We start from the raw sequence: 22,754 nt of genomic DNA, 5'->3' as shown, positions 1-22,754 counted from the left end.
TTAAATAAAACTACTAAATTTGTGGAAGTAGAATTATTTTAAATAAGTTAACAATTTTTATTAACATAGGCTGTACGTACTAACAGTTTAAAGGATATGCTTGTTCGCATCGGAATGAAAGGGTGCCGCCAAATTAACTACATAAAACAAAGCTATTAGATATGTTTTTGTCGTTGTTTTAAATGCGTCCATATAATGCCTTGATATAATCAGATAAAAACAAATTTATATCAAAAAGTTATAAACACATCAATTAAGTAATCAAAATGTTAGTTTAATAGCAAGTCAAGTATGTTTATCTTCTTCACATTTTTCCGAAATTAAGGGTTAAGATTTTATATATCTGCTTTAGCCAACATGAAGCCCTGTCAAAGTTTTCCTTATGATTGAACAGCTGATTTCGTTATTTTTTTTAACTTTTGTAAAAATACAAAAAATCACTGTGTTGTTATGGCAGCTAGTAAATTTTTCAGCTCCATTGAATTACTTTTCATAAAATTTTTTGTTGGTACAATAATACTTTGTGTCGCCTATAAGCCTCAAACATTAGGAGAGTCTGTAAATTCATTTAAGGGAATCGAAATGTCTACAAAACAAATATTCAGCACAAATTTTGAAGTCTTTGGAAAAGTACAAGGTAAATATCAATGGATAAAATTGTTGGATTATTTTTATTATCTACCAATAACTTATATATTTATTTTTCAAAATGTCTATGCTTAGGAGTATTTTTCAGAAAGGTATGGTTTCATTAACGTTATTGGTTATTACATTTATTACATTATTATATGCTTCTTTTACGGCAAAAGCATACGGAAAAGCAAGCAAAATTGTTTGGACTACGTGGTTGGTGCATGAACACTTCTCAGGGTACCGTGCGTGGTCAAATGGAAGGAGAACTCGATAAAGTCAATGAAATGTAAGCATATATTTGGTTTATGAGGCTTTAATATTTATTTGCTCTATTAGGAAAAGTTGGTTGGAAACCAAAGGCAGTCCCAAATCGCGTATAGACAAAGCTGTCTTTTCGGAAACGAAAGAAATCCCAGATTACACATTCAAAGCATTTACAATTAAACGTTAAGGACTATAAATATTCCAATCTTCAAAATTCAGAGGAAAGTTTTAAAATCATCATGTTCTTGATATAAACTATTGTTATTGTGGATGCAACTCTGAAATGTAGATAAGGCAGTGTTTTATAGTAGAAAAGCGTGACTATTGCATATTTCCACTTGATCAATGAATATAAGTTTATACCATAAGACATTGGATTTGAAAAAAAGTAATTTCTGGTTGACGAGTTTTTCTAGAAGTTTATTCGAATTAATATGGTTGCAATGAGAGGATATAGAAATAATTAAATACAAATTTCGTCGCTGAAATAATGTAGTATGAAGTGTGTGTTTTTTCACCGCCAAAGTGATGCCATACCTAGTAAATATCGCAATTTGTATTCATCATTCATAAAATGAACATAACTAAAATAGTATTCTCGGTAAATAAGTATAATACATAGCATTTATTTTGTTTGATTGGTAGCAATATGGCGGACTAGTGATTTTAATATTAGATTTTATACTGCCTTATTACAATTCTAGAGTGAATTTTAACTTATTTATGTAGAATGCGAATCAATGAGGGAAAAAGGGAAAGTCGGTGTGTATTTTGTGTGAGAGCAGGATGACAGATCACTCGCTACATCGGGCAACGAGTACGCGCATTGTGTGTTTGATGGCGAAGGAGTAAATGGAAAAACGAGTACAGCAACCATTAATTCACAGTGTGATGGAGATACACGTCGGTTTTAGTAGTGGCTGTGTTCGTTCGATTTCGGATGTGCAAAGTAAAAAAAATATTACTTTATAGTGAATAAAATATTTTTGAAAAAGTGCAGAATAAAAAAATTCGCTATCGCGACCGCCATTGTTTTACTGCGCACAGTATGAAAACGGTATTAGTGTTTGTTATGCGAGGAGTGCGGGGATAATAAAAAGTGAAAAATTGAAAATTCCTAAAATTCAAAGCAAGCGGAATAAGAATTTGTTGGGGAAAAAGTTTTCTCACAAATGTCGAATTGGCTTTTGTTATCCATATAGTGGTTATTGTTTTTTTAATTCTACAGTGACCATACTCGTTCATTCCGTCTCTAATTAAATCTAAAAGAGAATCGGGAAAAAATAAAAGGCGGCCATAATTAAAAAATATAATTTGAAATAGTTGCGAATATTTAATGTTTAATAAAGTTTTCAATTTAAAACTTGAAGTGTATATGTGGGTTTTAAAGTTTACTGAGTGCATTATAAAACCTTAACCAACGCAAAATTTCAAAGTAAATAGTCGTATATGAAAGTACTAAATCGAAATTCTGTTCCCGTTTCGTGGTGAAAGAAGAGGAAGAATTTGTAGCAAAGCTGAACCCCTTGCTAGCTATATGGCGCGATTATGAATTTGTGATTTCGTCAAAAAGTTTAAATTTAAGTGATATACTTCCAATTACAGTTTTGAAAAAGCTCGCACATTTATAAACTTTCAATAAATATTTTGAATGTAATGAGTAGGTATGTAAAAAGGTTCAAAAGATTTCATAAAACTAGAAATTTGAAATAATTTAATAACATATAGTGAAAATACAAAAAGCTTTTGTGAAATTCCAATTACAAGTGAATGTATATAATGTGCGCGGAATTAAACCAGTGTTCCCATACCCTTTACCACTAAAGGAAGACGATGTTGTACGCTGCCGCTGCTAACAGCGATGACAGTGTTAAGAAGCAGAGTGTACCCAGACATTACGTCCCATACCATGCTTGTTATGAATATAGTGCTATACCATCTCGAATTGTAACGTAACTAAATATATATGAACAGTTTAATGACAATTGCATTAAAGTTAAAGCAATTCCGTCGTTGCGCAGTACTTTATTCTTCTCTTTCGCTCACGTGCGCTTATGATTGTTATTTCGGTTTGCTTGAAAATTTGCTTTACTCTAGCTCGTTATAATGCGCACTTCTCGTTAGTTTGTGCTGCTAGATTGCCTAGTTCGCAATAACATTTGTAGCCATGAGTGCTTGGACAACCATGTCAATTGTGAATGATCAACTACTTTGCTTGAGTTGGTGTGTTTGTTTTTAATCGTAGGTACCGGGGTATGTCTAATGTGTTGTAAATCTAAATGCGCGTCTGTATGATATGACGTTTGTGTGAATATGAGTTGTGTGTACGTTTAAAGTCTTTGGTTGAAGAATTTAGAACATCTCGATGAAACAGATCAAAAAATTTATTAATGTATGTTTTTATAAAATTACATGCTAATAGATACCCTCTTTTGGATATTTTTTATTAATATGCACATAGTTATACATATGATACCAAGCTTACGTTAAACATGTGCGTTATTACGAAATACTTGGAAAATTAATGAAAGAAATTAAAGTACATCCTCAGCCTTTAAAAAGCAACATACAAATTTATTTAGCTCCGTACTATATAGATATTGGAAACGTTACTTTAATAACTATTACAGCCCATTTGTTTTTCGAAAACCTTTTTATAACGTATTCTAAACGTTTCTTATTTTTCTGAAGATGGTTTTAACGCAGTCTGTTTTTATAAAGTGTAGGTTGATTTTGACCTTAATCCAACCGGTATTTTCTTGACTTGATATTTACTGTGTAATATAATCAAAATTTTTATTGTAAATAACAAAAAAACAACTCTGTATGTGCAAACTCAAGTGAAATATTACTATAATTAGTTAATGAACCTCAGAAAATAGTAAAATGAAATGTATTTCTTGCAAAAACTACATTAAAAATGTTTTTAAGATAACTCAAATCCAAATTTAACTCTTATCTATACACCTTTTGCGCCGTTTTATATAATATCGGGATTATGTAAACTGAACTAGGGCCTTTTATTTCAGTAGTACTCCCCAAATTGATATAATTGCTATATAAAGGAGTTAATATATTCGCAATTATTGCGTTGTTAAGTAGATGACGTTGTTCGTGTCAAGATGAAACATTAACAAAATAGTTGTGAAGAATGCTGTCGAATTACAGTCTTTCACCGGATATAACTACGGCTCTGTTCCAGTTATGTACAGCTTTGTTTGAAATTACAGTAGGCATAACATAACATAAAACTGAAAATATTTACTAGGAATAGGTCAATGGCTATATTTTATACAAAAAAACGTAACTTTAGTAAGCTTGTCCATTAATATGCCGATTAGTGAAACCAAAGAAAAATATGTTTATTGTTTTTAATGGTGTGGCATCATTAAACAAAACCCTAAGCTGAATATTAACTGGCTTGTTCGTTATCTATAAAAATTTTGTTTTTGGAATGTAGAAAAATGTGTTTTCAATACATTACAGATTAAACCTTGAAACAATGTACTTGGTTAATAAGTTATTTGAGGAAACTATTATTCGCTTTGTTACGATTATCCCGCCCTTTTTTTTGCATTTATATTCGTAATATTCTCATTTCACATGAACTTTGTAGCAATTAAAAATGTGAAGATTAGTAAAAGCGATTTTATGTAAATTTTATTTCAGAAGGAAGCCTCTTCATTCTAAGCAATTTTTACTGGCGAGAGAAATCTTTGGATTGGCATTTGTACCTCAGTTCTACATATGCAAAAGAGATCAGTGGATTTGTGCCAGAAAGAAAAGAATATTCACGTAGATAAATTTAAAAGCAGCTAGCAAACACTGTTTAATTTATAGACCCATAAAGAAGAAAAACAACATTAAAAATTGAGAAGCCAATTGATACAACGACGCGCGCATTACGCAGGCGCAGTCAACGAGTTGGCAGTAGTCGTGGTGCTGAGAACGAAACGGTGGCGGTGGATAGTGGAATCAACGCTAGCGCATTGACAGACGCTGCGTATGACAGCATCGTGGCCGCTGACGCCGCGATCAATGAGAAGCCAGATGAAGCAGCTTCTGGTAGTAAAACTATGGCACCAGCGCTCAATGAGCCAATGAGCCCCACGGAAAAACTCTCCAACTCGACGGCTAAAGTCGCACCACCATCTCGTTCGACTAAAAGTACTAGTGAATCTGGCTCAACAACGTCGACATCCCTCATCACCAATAGTGAGCAAAAAGTGAAAGGATACCGTCGATCTTCGGCCTCTACCCCAACACCGTCATCTTCGACATCTAATACCACACGGATAACTCGATCCAAGGACGCTTATCAAAGAGTTTTTGAACAAGCCGTCTCGCCAACTTCGTTAGTTGCGCAAAAATCAAAACAATTAACCAACACCTTGGCAGACAAGAAAAATACATCGGTAGTAGACACCAGTTTGGCAGACGGTGAGAAAAGGGAGACTCAGAAGGAAGATGCTATCAGTAATGAGCCAATGGGCTTAAGCGTAATTTCACATAATAAAGGCATTAGTATTGGTAATGACAAAAATATTGTTGAGGCAATATTTTCGGACGCAGAGGCGAATGAGACGCTATGCAAAGAAACCGAATCTAATATCAACAATAATAATAATACGAGTATAAGCTGCAAAAGTAATTCAACGGAACAGCTTTTAGCCGATTTGACAAATGATATTGAAGAGAGCATAACAACGAAAGTTTGTATTCGTAAACATCTTCAAGAAGTCACAGTGGGGAAGAACGGCTCAAATACATCGAACGTTCTAACAAGTACAAAATCGGAAACAAAAGAAATCACCAATCTAAAAACTTGTGGAAAAGAAGCAAATAAAATAAACGCAGCTGTAAGTCCCAGTAACGCACAATCCTCACAAGGATCCGAACCGCAACATATGGAAGTAGAGTTGCTTACTGAATGTAATGAAAAAAGCGAAAACTTTTTAGGGTCCACCTCCAAAACCCAAGCACAAAAGATAACAGTAAACAGTGAGAAAAAAAGATTTAGTGATGAGAGTGTAACAACTCAGGGGCTTTCAAAAGTTACACCGACTGTTCCAACCGAAGAAGTAAATGCTGAACCGGTAAAGGGGAGCTCGGGTACTTTGAAATCAGATGCTGCAACGCGGATTCAAATTTTGTCGGTGGACGTTCTGCCGCCAATAAGTACAGATTCAACAATGACCGCCTCTGAAGTGGAGGATAATCTTGAAGGTAAGTTACCTTTTCCTTTCGAAATATCGTAATTATTTTATACCAACTTAATTTTTGTTTTTAATTTAATTATTCAGAGCGATTAAGTCAGTTGGATGGTACGGCCATGGCTTCGCCAACATGTGATGAGGGCAATACTCCAGTAAGCGGAAGTATCGGAAACCTCCCCGTGTCAACAACGCCACCTTGTACACCAACAAAGCATCAAATACATCACCAGCAGGTGCAGCAGTTGCAGCTGCAATTGCAACAAACCCCACCAACACCGCTATCCAATCAAGTACGCCAGCTACAACACTCCTTTACGCCGCAAAGTAGCACATCGTCAGTGAATACATTGAATAGCACGAATTTGCCACCAGCGTTTATGAAAGAGGGTGGTGCTGGCGAACTGGAGGATCAAGATTTAGAGGAGGTATTGAAAGTTCTTAAAGGTTTCGATGGCAGCGCTGGCGCTGATACGCTCTGCGACTTAAATGTACTATTTAATGAAGAGTACACACTATATGAAGACGTCGGCAGCCAGGTAGCATCTACATCGAACAAACCGAGCCCCTTAAAGGAGATGCAAAGTGAAATCGAGCGAAATCAACAAGCGATGCATCGCAAAATCGATTTTCTATTAAGGCGCTTAAGAAAAATACAATCACGTTATATGAGCAAGCATTGCAGCGAAGAAATTGCTGGATTGTTTGAGTGGACGGCACGTATATCTGTGGGTAAAGGTAATGCCATGAATAGAGTTTCGGATTTATTATGTCCTGATACCGCAATCAGTGTCATAGCAGCGCGACCACCCGCCAATAATTGGGCAGATGAAAAGAATCCAGTGGCTTCAACACAAATGTCATCTATGTTACGGCGCATAGAGCAGTCTTCGAATGCCCAACAACTGTGCATGATTCCAACAAATAGTAGTTTGAGCGTGGCAAGTACGCAAATGCCGCGTAAATCCAAGAAGGCATTTTTACAAGATATGCAAACGGCTGCGTCAACGTCCGCAGCGACGACGTCAATATCGACGTCAGTTGAACGAAAAGGTGAAATTGTGGTGCCCAATTACGATATAAATGTTAGTGAAGAGTTGGCTCAGGTTGCTGGGCTGCTGCAAACAGAAATGCGTGAGGTGCAGACAGCAATGGACTCGGATGCGACAGAATCAAGCTCTGGCGGTGAATCGGCCGATGAAATGGTCACCTATAATAATCAAATACAACAGCCATTAGCCATGTGAGTATGACTTGTATTTGTTGTGGCATATATATTTATATTTTTTTTTAACTATGAATTTGGACTTATTTATTATTATTTATTAATTTATGCATTATTATTTTATAGTGCAAAGCGTGCAGCATGGCGGTATTCACGTGATCGTGCAGCGATAGCCGCGCGTTGGTCATGGCTACTTTCACAAATAGCTGATTTGGAAATAAAAATACGGCAACACACTGAACTACGACAGGAAATTGTACGAACCAAGGGGTCAGTGGTATGCGGTCTAGATGAGTCTCACGCTGCTACGAATGATGGTAGTCTCAAATCAAGTGTAGCCTCCGCAAACAATATAACAACGTCATCTGTTAATGGTTACAAAGGGAATCTGGCAGGCAACACAAGCATTAAACTTGATATAACCGAATCGGATGGAACGGGACTGTTGGGAGCTGCTCGCACCCGAGGTTTTGTACCCTCGCTTTTCCGTAAACGTAAACTCCTTCAAACACAGAGTCTGCACACAATTTCTAAGAAGGCTGCGCGACCAAGGTGAGTTTATTAATTTTGATGTCAATTTGTTTTTAATTTTTTTTTGCTTTTGATATGCATTATGAATAATATTATGGGGTACTTCTTGATTTCTTGTGTTTACATATAATTTCAGTAACATCAAATGTGGTTGTCAGTGGCCGTTCAATCCCTGTGCACTGTGTACGGGGCGAATAGATCCGACAGCGCCTCGAGATCCGCCAGATACAATGATGATGGCGGATAGAATAGCGCTACTGGATCCTGGTTATCATCCCGTTTTAAGTTTCCGTGAAGGTATGTGGAATTATTCTATACAATTCATTGCATTTATTATGTAATTTTTCGCCAACGTTATTTTTTAGAAAGTTAGATATATATGCGGATATTTAAAATAGAATCTTCAGATTTCCTTGTCAATTTTATTTAAATATAAAACTATATGAAATAGAAAACTAAAGTTTATCAGATAGCATATGCCTAATTTTTTATATACTTGCATATATGATGTGAAGACTTTATAAGGCGTGATTATAATGCACATCTCCTCTCCTTCATAGCAGTATCCTTCAAAGCTACTCAAAGTGCTATAACTCTTTGAATAAAAGGCAAAATATTTAAAAACCACTGAAATTTATTTTCAAAACTCGCATTCTGTGCGGCAGACTTACATTTATATTTTTAGCTACAAATAATCTTCAGCGATATGACAAATTTCTTAACGGGTTAGTAAGTAAGCAAAATTTCCCTAGTAGGAATACAAGCAATTGTAAAGAAACTTTCCGGTATTCTTTGTATCCGGAATTGTTACTGTGTGATGTGATTTGCATGCAAAAGTAATGTTTGGTCCATACCAATTTCAAACCAATCCATTTGGTTCCCCACTCCAATATTTATCATTAAAATAATTTTTTTATTAATGAGGAATTTTTGGTCATCTAATCCATTATAAAAATAATTGAATTAACATTTGAATAATTTTTTATTTTTTTAGTAATCCCGATTACGAGATTAAAAAAAGAAAAACTAAGAATAAAAAAAAAAAAAAAAAAAAATTGTGAGATTGCATATGCACTCGCATGATATTTCTTATGGTAAATGCCGTTAAATTTTTTTATTTTTCATTAAATATTTATTTTTTTGCGAACTGATGTGTACAGCAACTACATATGTACATACAGGTGCGAAGATAGAACGATATTAGAATTAGAAAAAAAGTCTCGAAAAAATTAAGAAGCACTTAACTTTCTAATGTCTCGTGTGACGACCGGAAGCTGCTTAACTTTCCCGTATACTTAAGTTTTGTTTAAAAAAATTAAAATTTTATTTTTAACCCCAAAATGAAACTTAAATTTTTAAAGCAAAATAATCGCAACCCGGATTTAATCATTATTAAGAAATGGAAATGGCAATGTAATACGATTCGCTGCACAGCATTATGTTGTAGTTAAACTAGTTACTACTGATCTGTGGGAAACTAATATTACGCCGTTTATTCGCGAGATCAGCCAGTTCTTAGTTACATATTTATATATACATACATATATACACTTTTAATCTGGAGAATCTCGTGTATCCGCTCATACTCATTTTAACCCCGATTTCTGACGGATACTGTACAAAAACCCAGCTTCATATATCTAAAAAACGCCCCTTATTAAATTTCAAATATATTTTTAATATGTATGTATGTTCACTTGTGGCTATAGCCTTAAATTAAAGTATGCAGTCTCAAATTGTTATCAAGACAAGGCAAAATATTCAAACTGTATTGAATAAAAATAAAAAGAAATATCATTTCGCACATATGTATTATATAAAGTAATTACATCGGTATACTTGGTAATAAACAAGACACATGTTTGCACTCTTCTCTAGACGTCAGCAGCACTTTGCACTTGGAGGCCATTGCTCGAATTCCAGACTGGCAGCACAGAATTATGCGTTGTCAAGTTAAAAGTATAGCGAAAAGCGTCTGGAAAGCTGAGCGAGAAGCCGAACGTGCAGCCGGGCTTAACACATCCAAAAAATACAATGAACCGGCCGTGAAACGCCGCTACACAAAGAAAAAGGATCGCTTGGCGATTGATGAAAAGAATGCGGCGGCGGCAGCGGCAGCGGCTACGGCAACAACAGCAAATTCTGCAAATGCGTCACTATCCACAATTGGTTTTGCAACAGATTCATCGGCTAATTTAACAAAAGGAATCGGACTTGTAAATGGTGGAGCGGCAACGAATGTGTCGGCAGCTAGCTCAAATGAAACCACAGCGATAACAACAACAACAACGTCATTGCCGGCGAGCGATGGTGGAAACGGTACTGGCATTTTGTCTACGTCTACTACAACAACGCCACTTGTGGCCAACAGTAAATTATTGTAAACATGAAAAATTCGATAATTGATATTAACATAAAACAAAAACAATTTTGCATCTCTTTTTCTTTCCATTTTGTGTGTTGCAATATGAACTGATCTGCTCCATGTTGAAACGACTCTACCATATCGATTGCATCATAAAACTTATTATTCTGATTATGAACTGCTCTGCTTACTGATCCGAATTATTATGCTTGCCATTTGTATCAACGTTCTTGACGCTACTCGAATGCCGCCTGCCGCCAAATGCAATTAATTAACGAAAAATCGCACTTCACAAATAATGTTAATGGTGTTAAATGGATTGAATTATCGCTCTAAACGATATAAAACAAAAATAATAATTAAAACAATAACAAAACGTGCGCTTCGTTTATTTCATCAAACTTCATTTAATATTTTAATTTATCTGTTTGATTGCTGCAACCATATTTCAAAAACAAAAAACAAAAAAAAAAAAAAATATTACGTGACAACACATCTATTCGAAAATGAAAATACTTTTCGAAATAAAACAAAATATTTTATGCAAACGACTTTTGTTTTCTTTAATGCAATGATAACTGGATCTTATGATTTTTTCAACACAAAACATATTTACAAAACGTTTTAAAACGATCGATATATTGGAATTTCCTGCTTTTATTGTAATAGAAGTGGCAAAAAATACAAAAAAACTGCATCACTATCATCTAGTTGGCGACGGTGTGCTGCTAGAACCGCCACGACCCTTATCACCGGTCGCCACCAATCACAGCAGTCACAGTCAAAGCAGTTATCACAGTCAACAAAGCGTCAACAGCAATTCGGTACATCAAACAAGCGACAATCTTCCGCAAAATTACGATCCATACAGTCCCAACCCAATACATTCATCATTGATCTCCAGCAACAGTAATGGCCTCAACGGCGGTGGCGGTGGCAGTAGTAGTGGTATTGGCAACCATAAACATAATAAACATCGTAAAAGCTCAGCGTCAAGCACATCATTTGGCAATGCTAACAACAACAATAGCAGCAGCAACAACACTCATTTTCAACATCAGAATAATTATGCGACATCGAACTACACCGGTGAATTGAATGATGCGAATTGGGACGGCTTTGCGACACGCAGTCGCACATCGTCGCCAACACATGCAAGTGCGTCCATCGGCAACAGCAACTATCACAAATATGAAAGGTACATATATTAGTAATACATATGTAAATTCGAGCACTACTCAACTATGTAATGTATGTACATACTTGTCTCATCATGTTTGCTTCTAATTCATTGCAGATCTAAAAATCGAACTTCATATGATATAGACAACATTGTTATACCATATAGTGTTGCGGCAGCGACACGTGTTGAAATTTTACAATATAAGGAAATACCAACACCCAAGTAAGTTGGCATGTTTTATTAAGCAGTCGTATATACGTGTATACATATGCATATAAAGAATTTATACCACCATACACCATAATCTAGAATTTTTTCTTCTTGAAAGTGCAATGCTCATATTTGGATAAGTATTTTTTGAATAATTCTTTAGTAAAACTGTATTAAGTATTAGCAATAATTATGAAGAAAGCATAAAACAACAACTATATACCATATATGTACATATAGAGAAAAATATAATAGTATTTGAACTGAACAACATAACTGTGGTTCAACAAATGACAGCCGAAATCGTCGTACGACACAATTGTCGAGCGCGTGTTGCAAACCCATGCTTTTAACTCAAATGTAATTCCAAATTTAAAAATAAAAATGCATATATCTAATGAAGTCAGGTGAAAATTTCAAGTGGATCAGTTCAGACGTTTCAGAATAATTTTTTTTTTTACCGACGCTGGTGAAATTAAAAAAAAACAAAATTAAGGTAGCCAATTAGAAAAAAAATTTAACAAATACGCTCATATCTCACAAATTATTTTTCCAATTTTCTAAGAATATTCTCAAATGCAAAAAACCGATTTTGAGAAATTCACATATCATTATAATAGTCAAATTGTTGATATTAAGCATAGAGTAAACGTTTTAATACTTTTTAAAATTAGCTGTTATTCCACTTGGCCACAAATATGTTGCTCAAGAGAAATCGAATAAATTTATGTGTACTAAACATCATTCAATTTCATATCAGGCGCTTTTTATAGAGCTCATCTATTTTGTGATTTTTTTCACAAATTATTTTTCAATAAGAAGCTTCAGAATTATACACCTCTTTGATAGAAATATGAACTTTTCTTCTTTGATTTTTCACTACTCTATATTTCGAGCTTTTACTTTTGTTATATATAATATTAAATTTTCTTTGCAAAAATAGAAATTTATTATGATATGATTTTTGATTCAATTATAATTGAATCATGGATATGATTGTTGTTTGCAGCATTTTTTCAAGCAGTGAATTGATTAGTATTAGATTACTTGAACTGGAATTCCAGCCGTGAAAATATTTTACTTATTTCGCGCTAATTGCATATTATTCAAAATATTTTCAGATGGCGTGTTATTGAAGAAGAACGAAGATCTGCTGTTGAGACAACCGACAAAGTAAATATAACAGACAATACCGTTACACCGAAAACTGATGCTGATGAGAGGTTAGAAAATGATTTGAGTGACATTGTAAATGAGAGGTCAAGTGATATAACAACAGCAAAAGCAAATGCAGATGCTAAGGAACAAACAGAACAGGCGTTGTCAGTTGAGAAAACAACAGCAACAACGACAGAAAATATAACGGAGGCATCTGAAAAACGGGATGCTACTAAGGATGTCCAGGCAGTAGATGAAACAGACACCTCAAATGAAATTGATGCTCAGATGAAAGAAACCAAGCCAAAAGTGTTAGAACATAAACAGAATAATGTTTTATCAAAGGATGACATTGTTTCGGCAAAAGCCGAAAGTGGAAATATTACAGCCGAGTCAACAACAGCTGTTGCTGCATCATCAGACGAGCCAGTAGCGAAAAAAGTAAAACATGAGAACACTGCATCTACTGTTGAGGACACTATTGCGGCTGAAACCGGTACTGTAGACGATCCTACTACAGTAGAAGAAAGTGAAGAAATTAAAACCACAGCAACTGAGTCAATTTTGACTTTGAAGCGTACGATGCGTTTGAAACGCAGTGACACAGTTCAGGAAGATAACTTTGACCATGATGCTACTGCTGATGAAGCTAATGAGACAGAGGACATCTCTGATGAAACCGTTAAGTTACGACATGAACGTGCGCTTGTTGAGGAACGTCGAAAATTCCAAACGTATTTAAAATATCCATGGAGCACACGTTCGCGTGCTAATCGGCGCATTGACAGTCGAGCAGAATCTAGTGGCGCCAACACTCCCGATCCCACTTCTCCAGCGCCACAAACCGTCATTTTAGGCGGAGGTGATCAGGAGGTAAATATTTGTTAAATTTTTAGGTGAAATAGAGCTTACAAATTCTGCTAACTTATGCTTACAGAGTATTCCATCTCCCGCGCCGCCGGCTACACCGCTTAATCCCTTGGACACGATTACCGAAGTGACCGAGAATGGTTCAAGTAAGTAAATTGTGATTTCAAGTATTATTTTGTAGATATTTATACCCTGAACATAGTCTATTAAGTTTCACACGAAGTTAGTAACACCCAGAAGGACGTCAGAGGCTATAAAATACAAAAATATAATATTTGTATATATGATCAGCGTGACGAGCTGGGTTGATTTAGCAATAGCCGTCTCTTCGTCTGTATACACGCGGACTAGTCCTTAAGTGTTTGAGATAACGATCTGAACTTTTGTACACGTTTTTTTTCTCCCCGAAAAGCTGCTATCGAAGTTAACGCTTTTTTTTCTTGTTTTTATAATACATCCATATATATTTGCGACTTTCATTAATTAACTATTTAACTCAGGTAATGCACCAGCAAGCAGCATTGGCGGCACCTCAAATTGTGCGAATAATACTGATTTAAATAAACGTTTGGAGCGCCGTCGCACAACATCAACTAAAAGGGATCGCGAAACGGAGCGACGTAGTTCTACGCCAGACCCAAAAGAGGTAAACAACAAATAATCTTATTTGTATTACTTGCACACGACTTTAATTTTAAAACTTTATTTATTGTCAATATTTGTCTGTAGCTTATACCTCCATATGAACCTTTGAAATTCCCACTTACCGATGAGGAGTTCGAAGGATTGCTAAAGGCAATGCCCGTCGAATTTCACTATTTAAATTTCGACGCAAAATATTTAGAAGACTGCAACAACAGTGGTGGTGCTGCTGGTGGCTCCAAATATCCACGGCATCGAAACAGTTGGCGTGGTGATGGTACAGCTATGGTTAACAGACGTGGAAAATCAATTCAAAACTGTGATGTTACAACAAATAAAAGACAGCGAGTTAATGGCGGTAAGATGCGCAAAGGCTCCAAAGGCGGCAGGGGTAGGAGACGCGGTAATCACACACGCGTTAGATTTAATAATGAAACGATAAACAATTGTGTGAATGGTGGTGGGGCGGATGAAGTTGAAGAAGCGGATGATGATGACGATGATGATGATGATGTCGATTTAATGATGTTTTTAGCCGAGGAGGATGATGATTATGACTATCCAAAACATCATTTGGCTCCCGATGATGATCTCTTTGATAGCAGTGCAGGTAGTGCTGGCGGCGTTGGAGCCCTTAATGGTGGCACACGTGACCGAATGATGGCTATAGACGATGAATATGAGGCTTATTTAGGCCGACGTCATCGTGCCAGCGGTGGAGACTCCACCGACAGCGAGCCATTCGCCGATGATGATCCGAACGATCCGGAATGGCGTGGCGAAAGTGAAGATCGTGGTGGCGGTGGCGGCGGCAATGAACGACAACGCCGTACTGTGAGGTAGCGAGAATAAATAAAAATTTAAGTAAAAATACTAAAGACGCCTGAAATAGTCGCCACTACGCTTTTATGTAATATTTGAATATTTTCCACATTTAATTAAACAAAATCGTTTCATGCTGCGTTGCATTAATATTTAGTGTGCGTAATACTTTGTTGTTCGTGGTAAAGCCATAGAATTCAATACATCTCCCAGTTTTAATTACAATATCTTATGTAACAAATTACACAAATGCCAGCGAGTAAACACAATTTGCAAAAGTGTTTGCTGTATGGATGTAATGAAATTAGGAAAAACATAGTTCAGACATGTAGTTGCTCTAACTTAATCAACAATAACATAACATATTTCATTTATCACCTAATTTACAAATTTATAAGATATTATTCATAAAAATGTAAATGTTTGGGTTTCTTAATTTGAAAATTTGTAATTCGCATACATACTTACTTATATGAATGATAATTTTGTTGTGCTTTCATGTATTTTTAAATATCTACAGATGTATATAAATCAATAGCAAATATTTTCATGGAATTTTAACGGCAACAACAAATGTAGGAATATATTATTTTCTTGCTGTCTTAATAAAATGCAAAAGTACACAGAAAAACGAAAAACGACAAAGTAAAGCATTAACCATAATTAAAGGCATTTTTTTTTCTAAAGGCACAGTTAAAAACTACTTTATGTTGTTTTCGTCCTCATTTGCGCACAACGACAGGAGGCGAAGTACGCATTGTAAAAATTATAAATAAGTTTATGCTTTTAATTTTTTTATCGGCAACTTTTATATTAGATTTCATATTGAAAACAAAAGAAGAAAAACACAGTAATAGAAAAAAAAATAAAAATTTTAAAAAATAAAAACATCAATTTGTATTTAAATAAATATAGTTGTCAATAGCATAACCTATAGAAAAAGAAAAGTAATATATTAACATTTAATTATAATTAAATATACATACAAATTATTATTATGCTTAAATTTAGTATACACACTTAAGATTCACATGTAAAACACACTTACACATAAACACAAACGCAGAAGCTAGATACAATATTTCGAATTGACTAATGGAATACAACGCGTGTTTGCGCAATTATTACTTATACCGATTGGTTTACAATTTTACTGTCTTAATTATGTCTTAACAGTCAAAATTTATACTCACCACCACCAGTTTTCGGATTTCGAAGCGTTCTCTTTGCAAATGCATTCAATCTTTTGGTATATTTCAAATTCTAAATTCCTGGCAGCGTTTATTGTTCGGTTCAATACATTTTGCACGAGTATATAAAACAATTTTTTTAGAGATTTGGGAAAGTAAATTTGTTTTGAATTATATGCTCGAAGAGAATGTACGTTAATTCACGTAAAATCACCAAAATTACATGCTTGTCAATTGTGAAATGTTCTCCAGAAACACATAAATATTGTTGAACTGTCGTTGTTAGGCACTAGAATAGGCAGTTTACAAATAACAGCTTCAATAAAATATATATTGGCTTCTGCAAGTCAACTTATAATTCGGTGGTTTTATTTACATACGTGTCGTCTATGAGAATTATTGGTGGAAACGGTGAAAAAGCTGCAGTTTTGACTTAATTACTGCTAAAATTCGGTTGTTGCTGTTATAAACGCGAATAACACAATAATTTAGAGCAGTCTTAAAAGTTTCCATTTTAGCGGTTTAACTTTGTAAAAATTAAAAATTTATCCAGGCAACTATTAAATCTTCAGTAAATTTAACTTTATTGAATCGCTTCCTTTTACATTTTCTGCATAGTTATAAATGCAGCCAAATGCACTTAAGCTTTAGCTGATCGAGTTACGAAGATACATGTATTTCGTATTAAAAGAACATGCTGTTCATTTTAAAATTTTAGTAAACATTTCTTAAAAAACAAAAAATAAATAAATAAACGCAAAATCTAAATGTAAATGTTTTTGCTGTAAATATTTGAAAATATGTATGTATATTTATAGTCAGTTATAAATGTATAAAAATAATGATTTTCAGAAAACAAAACAAAACAAAAAACAAAAAAAAAAATTAGAATTTACCTATACATATGTATGTGCAAGCGCATTAAAACTAAGTACAGTTTTGCAAGTAAATTGATTAAGTTTTAAAATTATAGTTCGTAAATAGTTATAATTTGAAACAATACGTTTAATTATAAAAAGATCGGTACCAAGTGGTAAAGTTTCTGAGTTTTCTTCTGACATTTTATTGTACAAGAAATAACCAAATAAACATAAATAACGAGATAATTTTTAAAAATAATTGGAAACTTTGTTAATTGAATTGTTTGTACACTACATGTAGCATTCACGGTCGAGCGCCACATGAGTACTTTTTATAAAGTAGAAAGTCGAAATTTTTAATTTTCTTCTTGCTTTTAAATAATTTTTTTTTTTTCTTTTAACTTAACTGCTGCATACATGAACTTATAAATGCCGAAACGGCTTCTACTTGAACCATTTAGTACCGATCACCAAGTTAATTCGAGTCAGTGCACTGTTAGCGCACGAAAAAACAAAATCATTAAATGCCACATAAAAAAAAAACATGCCCCTGTGTGATGTTTACCAAAGCACTTAGGAAGTATTGCTCTGAGATATAAACTCAGCGACAGTGATGAAAAAAAATATGTATATACAAAACATACTGTTATATTAGCAAGCGGTATAATTTCATAATTTTTTAAACAGTTTATATTCAACAGCACCTATCGCAAATGTAAACGTTTTTAATGCGAACTTGCCAAAAAGTTTTACATAAATTCCAAAAACCGTTCTGAGCTGGCTTTAAACTAATATTTTGACCAATTTGTTAGAAGAACCAGTTCCCCGTCTCACGAGCGTCGGGTCTACGTAGTCGGAACGGACTCGAATTTTTATCCGGCCAGGGACTGTCAACTCGGTAGTATTCTGCCGCTACAAAACAACAACAACAGCAAGAAGAAATTTAGAAAAAGCACGGTCAGAAGCTACATACATACCCACATATGTATGTATATGATTTGATATAATAGCAATACATTTAAAATGGTTAATGCAATTGTATTTCAAGAACAAATAATAATGCTATAAACAAGTTTTCAAATATTTCCTCTTTGAAGTGCTGAAAATAACGGGTTTTGAAAGAAATTATTTGTATTGCCATTTTTAGTATATTTCTAATAATGAGCACATTCGTTATTATAATAATCATACAATATTAAACAAACTTACACAAATCGTGCTTACTGCAAATGCAATTTGCTTACAAAATTCGTTTCGATAATGAAAAATTGTGTGTTTTTCCCCCCTTAATATGCAGTTTAAAATACTCGTATGTGCTGTATTCAACAAATTCTTGTTAGTCCACTTAAAAGGTCAGATAATAAAAAGTTGCAAATTGAACATTGCATGAAAAAAGTTTATATGTATATAAAAATAATTATATTAGGTATAAATACATTGAAAATAGTTGTAAAAAAAAGTAATATATATGTATGAATGACATTTAGCTGCATGTATACATACGTATGATTGTGTAAAGTATGCATCTAAGAATTGTATATATAAGCAGTGATACTGCATTATTCTTTATTTGTTAATGTTCGAAAATTATCTCGTATTATTAAAAAAAAAAAAACAATAAAAAAAACATAATTTGATGGGCGTGCAACAATGCACAGTAAAATTAATGTATACATGAACATATGCAACAGTAATTATACATATATACGATATACATATGTTTGTATCTGTATAAAAATTACATTTCTGTATGTATGCCAATGCTACATATGTTAAATTTTTGGCGAAATTGTGAAAGTAACCACAAAATAGATGAATGGACAAATAAAAGGATATATGTACACATATATTACTTATCAATAAGAAATGATACAAATTATTAACGTAAAATAAAATTGTAAAAGATATAAAAAGTACTGATTTTCTTAGTAAACAATTATCTTTACTCATCAATTCACATATACTTTCAACTTAATGGAACCCGTTGCATTTAATAATATATTAGTTTTATCTTTTTTATGCTTTTAAGAATTTTTTTGATTGGATTTTATTTATGGATCTTCATTATATGCATCACGCTCCTCGTCTGTTTCTACTTGTTTCGGCGAATTTTTCGGTCTAATTAGCATGCGCGTTTTATATAGTGAGTAGTCACCATGCCATTGCTCCCAAATGATGCCGACGTAATTGTGCCCTTTGGGTGTTTGACGGTAAATACCGTTTAAGTTCGCTTCCGAACAGCTATAGTGCGCATAAATGGAAAAAATAATTTTTGATTAATATATTTGCAATAAGCAAATTACATTACATTACAAAGGCACACTCACTTGTCAAACCACCAGCCACTTCCGTAACCGGTAGCGCATGCGCAACACGCATCTACGCTCTTATCGTTGCGTCGATCATATGTACTGAAGTCTATTTCGTTGTGATAGTGCATTGCATCGGGTGCTGTACCGCTATGGCCACCAATTAACAAATTGTAGTTGTAGCGCTCACTGTCCAAACGAAACAATGTGTACTCGGCCCACAAATGTTCTGTTAATTTAGGTTAGTTAACTGACTTGTCGCATATGCATATGTATTAAAATAGAAATCGTATGTTATTATTGTATGTAATAACAATTCGCTTACCATCGTTAAAATCGGTCAATTCAATGCGCAGCTCATAGTCATCCCGATCAACCAGTTGATGTATGAATTCATTACCATACCAAAATTCCTTGTCGAGCATACCGAATCCATTTCTATAATCCATCCAAGAACGATTGAAATTTTCATGTTCGATATAAGGACCACGATTTTGTATGACGGTCCAAGCAGCGCCGTCAGTTGCAAAGGCACAGTAACGTTCATTGAAATCACGTGATGCCTCATTTAATGCAGGTGTAGAAAATTTGTAAACGCCATCGACTGGTGGACTAAACAACTCATGACAGCCGATCTTACTTGGTTGCAAAAAATCTAGAATATTAGAAAAAAAATATTTTAAAATGCGGGGCCTTAGTAAAATTAATCCCTCTTCAGCTTTCTCATGCAAATTGTACATGCTGTAAAATTTAGCTTCCTAGTACTCACCAACAATATCGAAGCGAACGTCGATCCGTTCTGTCTGCTCTTCTACGTCTGAATCTGTAGGTTCATCAATATTTTTATCAGCTTTAACCGCCGACTCACCTTCAGCGTTTTCTTCTACTGATGCTTCATGCTCAATATCATTACTAACGTTAGATGCATCCTTATCAACTTGTTCCGTGTCAACTACATCAGCATCTTGCTCCTGCTCAACTGCATCATCTTCATCGTCTTTATCACCTGTTTTGTGCAACGGTTCTTTCGGTAACTTTTCATCGACTTCGTGTAGTAAAAATTCGATGCGTTTCAGCAGCAAATCCGAACTTTCGGTGAACGTGGCTAGCTCACTGGACATAGTCTGACATTGCTGCCAACCCATGGCACTTTCATCACGCCACTGCAACAATTGCTCATCGATTTTATTCATCCAATTTGCGATTTTTTCCAATTGCTGTGCATCTTTTTTGACTAACGTGTGTATTTGTTTTAATTCTTTCGGTGGTGTTGTTGGTCGTGTAAGTAGTTTCGTTAACTGTTGATCGACAGATGTTAGCGTCTTTTCAACATTTTGATTTGAATTGCAACCGCCAATAGGCGCCATTAGCTTAGCGACTCTATTGTTGGCATTCGTTGCTGTGTGTCGTCGTTCGCTGCGACAATTATCGCGTTCAATGTTCTGCACATGTCGCAATATGTTGTTGAGACGTGTCGACAGCTCCCCACGGAGCTGCTTGTCAACGTCGATGGCATGCTTTACGTCCCCCAGCAAGGCGATATGCTCATATAGCAGCTCGTTGGTATCTCGATATTGTTGTTGTTGTTGCGCAGTGTCACGGCCATTGTCATTGCCATTGCTGTTCGCACGGGTATTATAGAGTGTTGGTGATCGTATGGTGTCTGCGACGTTTTGGTGCGTATTGCAAGTTTCACTAAGATACACGACTTTGCTTAGTATGTGATTGAGTGTGAATTCCAGGCTTATGAATTTATTTCCATATACTTGCTGTTCGTCCTGCGTACGCCTAACCAAATCTAATTTGTGTTCTAATGCTTTGATTTGCTCATTCCACGCATCGATGTGGTGTCGGAAGATGGCCCAATTGTGTGCTTTTTCCTCCAGACTCTGCACGCTGGTATCAATTCGACTTAAGGCGTGATTGATATGTTCCAGCTTCAAGGCATTGGTACATTCATGCGATACATTTGATGGTTCTTTTGGCACTTCTTTAGCAGTCGAATTGGTTAGAGCTGCCGAGTTCGATCGTATTATACAAAAGGCAAGAGTTAGACAAATTGCGCTTAACCACATCTGAAAACGAAGTACAACTTATAATATTTAATATCATTATTAAAATATATATATTATACTTAACTGTTCAATTTGGTTATTTAAGGAATTAATAGCACTTGATTCCGCACAGTTCGAGTGTTTGAAATAAACTGAAAGAAGTAAGCGAGTCGTATGCTAAAAGATATCCAGATTTAAATTGCTTACTGAATTCATCATCTCGATCAGCGGGTGTTTAAATATTCCCATGAGTATAAAAGTTTCTAGGCAGGCTAACACATGCTCTTGTATAAATAACAATGTATGTACATACATATGTATATAGGTGTATAAATATGCATACCTATGTACATGTTTGTACAATGTGTTTGACTATGGTCCCGAAGATAGAAGAAGATTTTTTATTATGTGCGAAAGTAAAATATCTTCCAGATGTTGATAGTTATCCATATAAAAATACTAATGTGAATATTTGAACACTTATAAATAATTCCAAACGGATTTTTATCAATTAATTTTATTTTATTTTATTTCGGCATATACATAATTGTATACAAATTTATATACATACATATGCTTATGAAGTACACACCAGGTCATAGGACTCGAGCATCTAAAGCCAACGCGCCACAGATGCCCTATTATACAATTCCTTTAAATCATAAATTATGTTGTTGTTTTTTAGCAGAAATTCTGGAAATGTGTTTTTTGTTGTATATATATGTATGTACGTTACTACATTCGCTCAAAATTAAAAATTCCCGATATGTTCATTTAGCATAATTTGACTTTTAGTAGAGAAAAAAGAGAATATCCGTTTCCTTTTGTTATTTCTACATCGCCGGTGGAAATTACAACTGCTTAACCAGTCAATATTATTTTCATAATATTCTTGGGTGGACAATGCAATTATTAATTTGCTTTTATTGTTGTATTGATGCAAGAAAATAAAGCATAAAAAACGAATATTTTTGCAAATTATAATGTAACAATAATCGTTGAGTTGTACTAAATGCACTGGAATATGTGGAGATAGATAGATAGAGAAAAATAAAATAAAAATTAATTTGCATAAATTTATAATTTTTACAGCTATAAACTCATACTTGAAACAAAAATACAGCTAATATTTACATATTATTTATGCATTAATTAATTCCTTCCATTACACCAAATTTTTGGCGTTGATTCGGATTTTATTCTATGTACCTTTGGTAAACCGCGT

At 34.5% G+C, this 22,754-nt stretch overlaps 3 protein-coding genes across 4 annotated transcripts; 2 read left to right on the top strand and 1 right to left on the bottom strand.

Moving 5' to 3' along the window:
- Positions 1-427: 427 nt before the first annotated feature.
- On the top strand, positions 428-1,289 carry Acyp2 (Acylphosphatase 2). Its single transcript, XM_014240592.3, has 4 exons — positions 428-637; positions 724-740; positions 810-919; positions 970-1,289. Exons 1-4 carry the CDS (start codon positions 451-453, stop codon positions 1,082-1,084), a joined length of 429 nt encoding a protein of 142 aa, XP_014096067.1. The 5' UTR covers positions 428-450; the 3' UTR covers positions 1,085-1,289.
- Positions 1,290-4,697: 3,408 nt separating this feature from the next.
- Positions 4,698-16,664, top strand: nsl1 (non-specific lethal 1). Of its 2 annotated transcripts, none has more exons than XM_070108680.1 (11): positions 4,698-6,123; positions 6,201-7,353; positions 7,462-7,887; positions 8,003-8,163; positions 9,745-10,185; positions 10,901-11,429; positions 11,529-11,636; positions 12,746-13,655; positions 13,720-13,798; positions 14,153-14,298; positions 14,382-16,664. In XM_070108680.1, exons 1-11 carry the CDS (start codon positions 4,974-4,976, stop codon positions 15,135-15,137), a joined length of 5,859 nt encoding a protein of 1,952 aa, XP_069964781.1. In that variant the 5' UTR covers positions 4,698-4,973; the 3' UTR covers positions 15,138-16,664. The 2 variants fall into 2 exon arrangements, with proteins under 2 accessions (XP_069964781.1, XP_036228942.2); XM_036373049.2 differs by having other exon boundaries at positions 9,745-10,236.
- A 746-nt stretch (positions 16,665-17,410) lies between these two features.
- LOC106621647 (angiopoietin-2) lies at positions 17,411-21,879 on the bottom strand. The gene is made up of 5 exons (XM_070108686.1): positions 21,615-21,879; positions 20,245-21,550; positions 19,801-20,130; positions 19,494-19,704; positions 17,411-19,407 (listed from the first exon to the last, which is right to left on the bottom strand). Exons 2-5 carry the CDS (start codon positions 21,548-21,550, stop codon positions 19,218-19,220), a joined length of 2,037 nt encoding a protein of 678 aa, XP_069964787.1. The 5' UTR covers positions 21,615-21,879; the 3' UTR covers positions 17,411-19,217.
- Between the last annotated feature and the right edge of the window lie 875 nt (positions 21,880-22,754).

This window comes from Bactrocera oleae, chromosome 2 (genome assembly GCF_042242935.1).
Source record: "Bactrocera oleae isolate idBacOlea1 chromosome 2, idBacOlea1, whole genome shotgun sequence".
In the NCBI taxonomy this organism is placed as follows: domain Eukaryota; kingdom Metazoa; phylum Arthropoda; class Insecta; order Diptera; family Tephritidae; genus Bactrocera; species Bactrocera oleae.
The sequence above is the reverse complement of the archived record's forward strand: the minus strand, read 5'-3'. Positions and strand labels throughout refer to the sequence as shown.

Bases quoted from the DNA above. Each gene is read 5' to 3' on its own strand.
- Acyp2 (XM_014240592.3), top strand. From the start codon at position 451: ATGGCAGCTAGTAAATTTTTCAGCTCCATTGAATTACTTTTCATAAAA. The intron at 920-969 runs GTAAGCATATAT...TTGCTCTATTAG, and splicing joins CTCGATAAAGTCAATGAAAT to GAAAAGTTGGTTGGAAACCA.
- nsl1 (XM_036373049.2), top strand. From the start codon at position 4,974: ATGGCACCAGCGCTCAATGAGCCAATGAGCCCCACGGAAAAACTCTCC. The intron at 10,237-10,900 runs GTAAATTATTGT...TTATTGTAATAG, and splicing joins AACGCCACTTGTGGCCAACA to AAGTGGCAAAAAATACAAAA. The intron at 11,637-12,745 runs GTAAGTTGGCAT...AAATATTTTCAG, and splicing joins AAGGAAATACCAACACCCAA to ATGGCGTGTTATTGAAGAAG.
- LOC106621647 (XM_070108686.1), bottom strand. From the start codon at position 21,550: ATGTGGTTAAGCGCAATTTGTCTAACTCTTGCCTTTTGTATAATACGA. The intron at 19,705-19,800 runs GTAAGCGAATTG...CTAAATTAACAG, and splicing joins ATTGACCGATTTTAACGATG to AACATTTGTGGGCCGAGTAC. The intron at 19,408-19,493 runs GTGAGTGTGCCT...TGCGCACTATAG, and splicing joins AGTGGCTGGTGGTTTGACAA to CTGTTCGGAAGCGAACTTAA.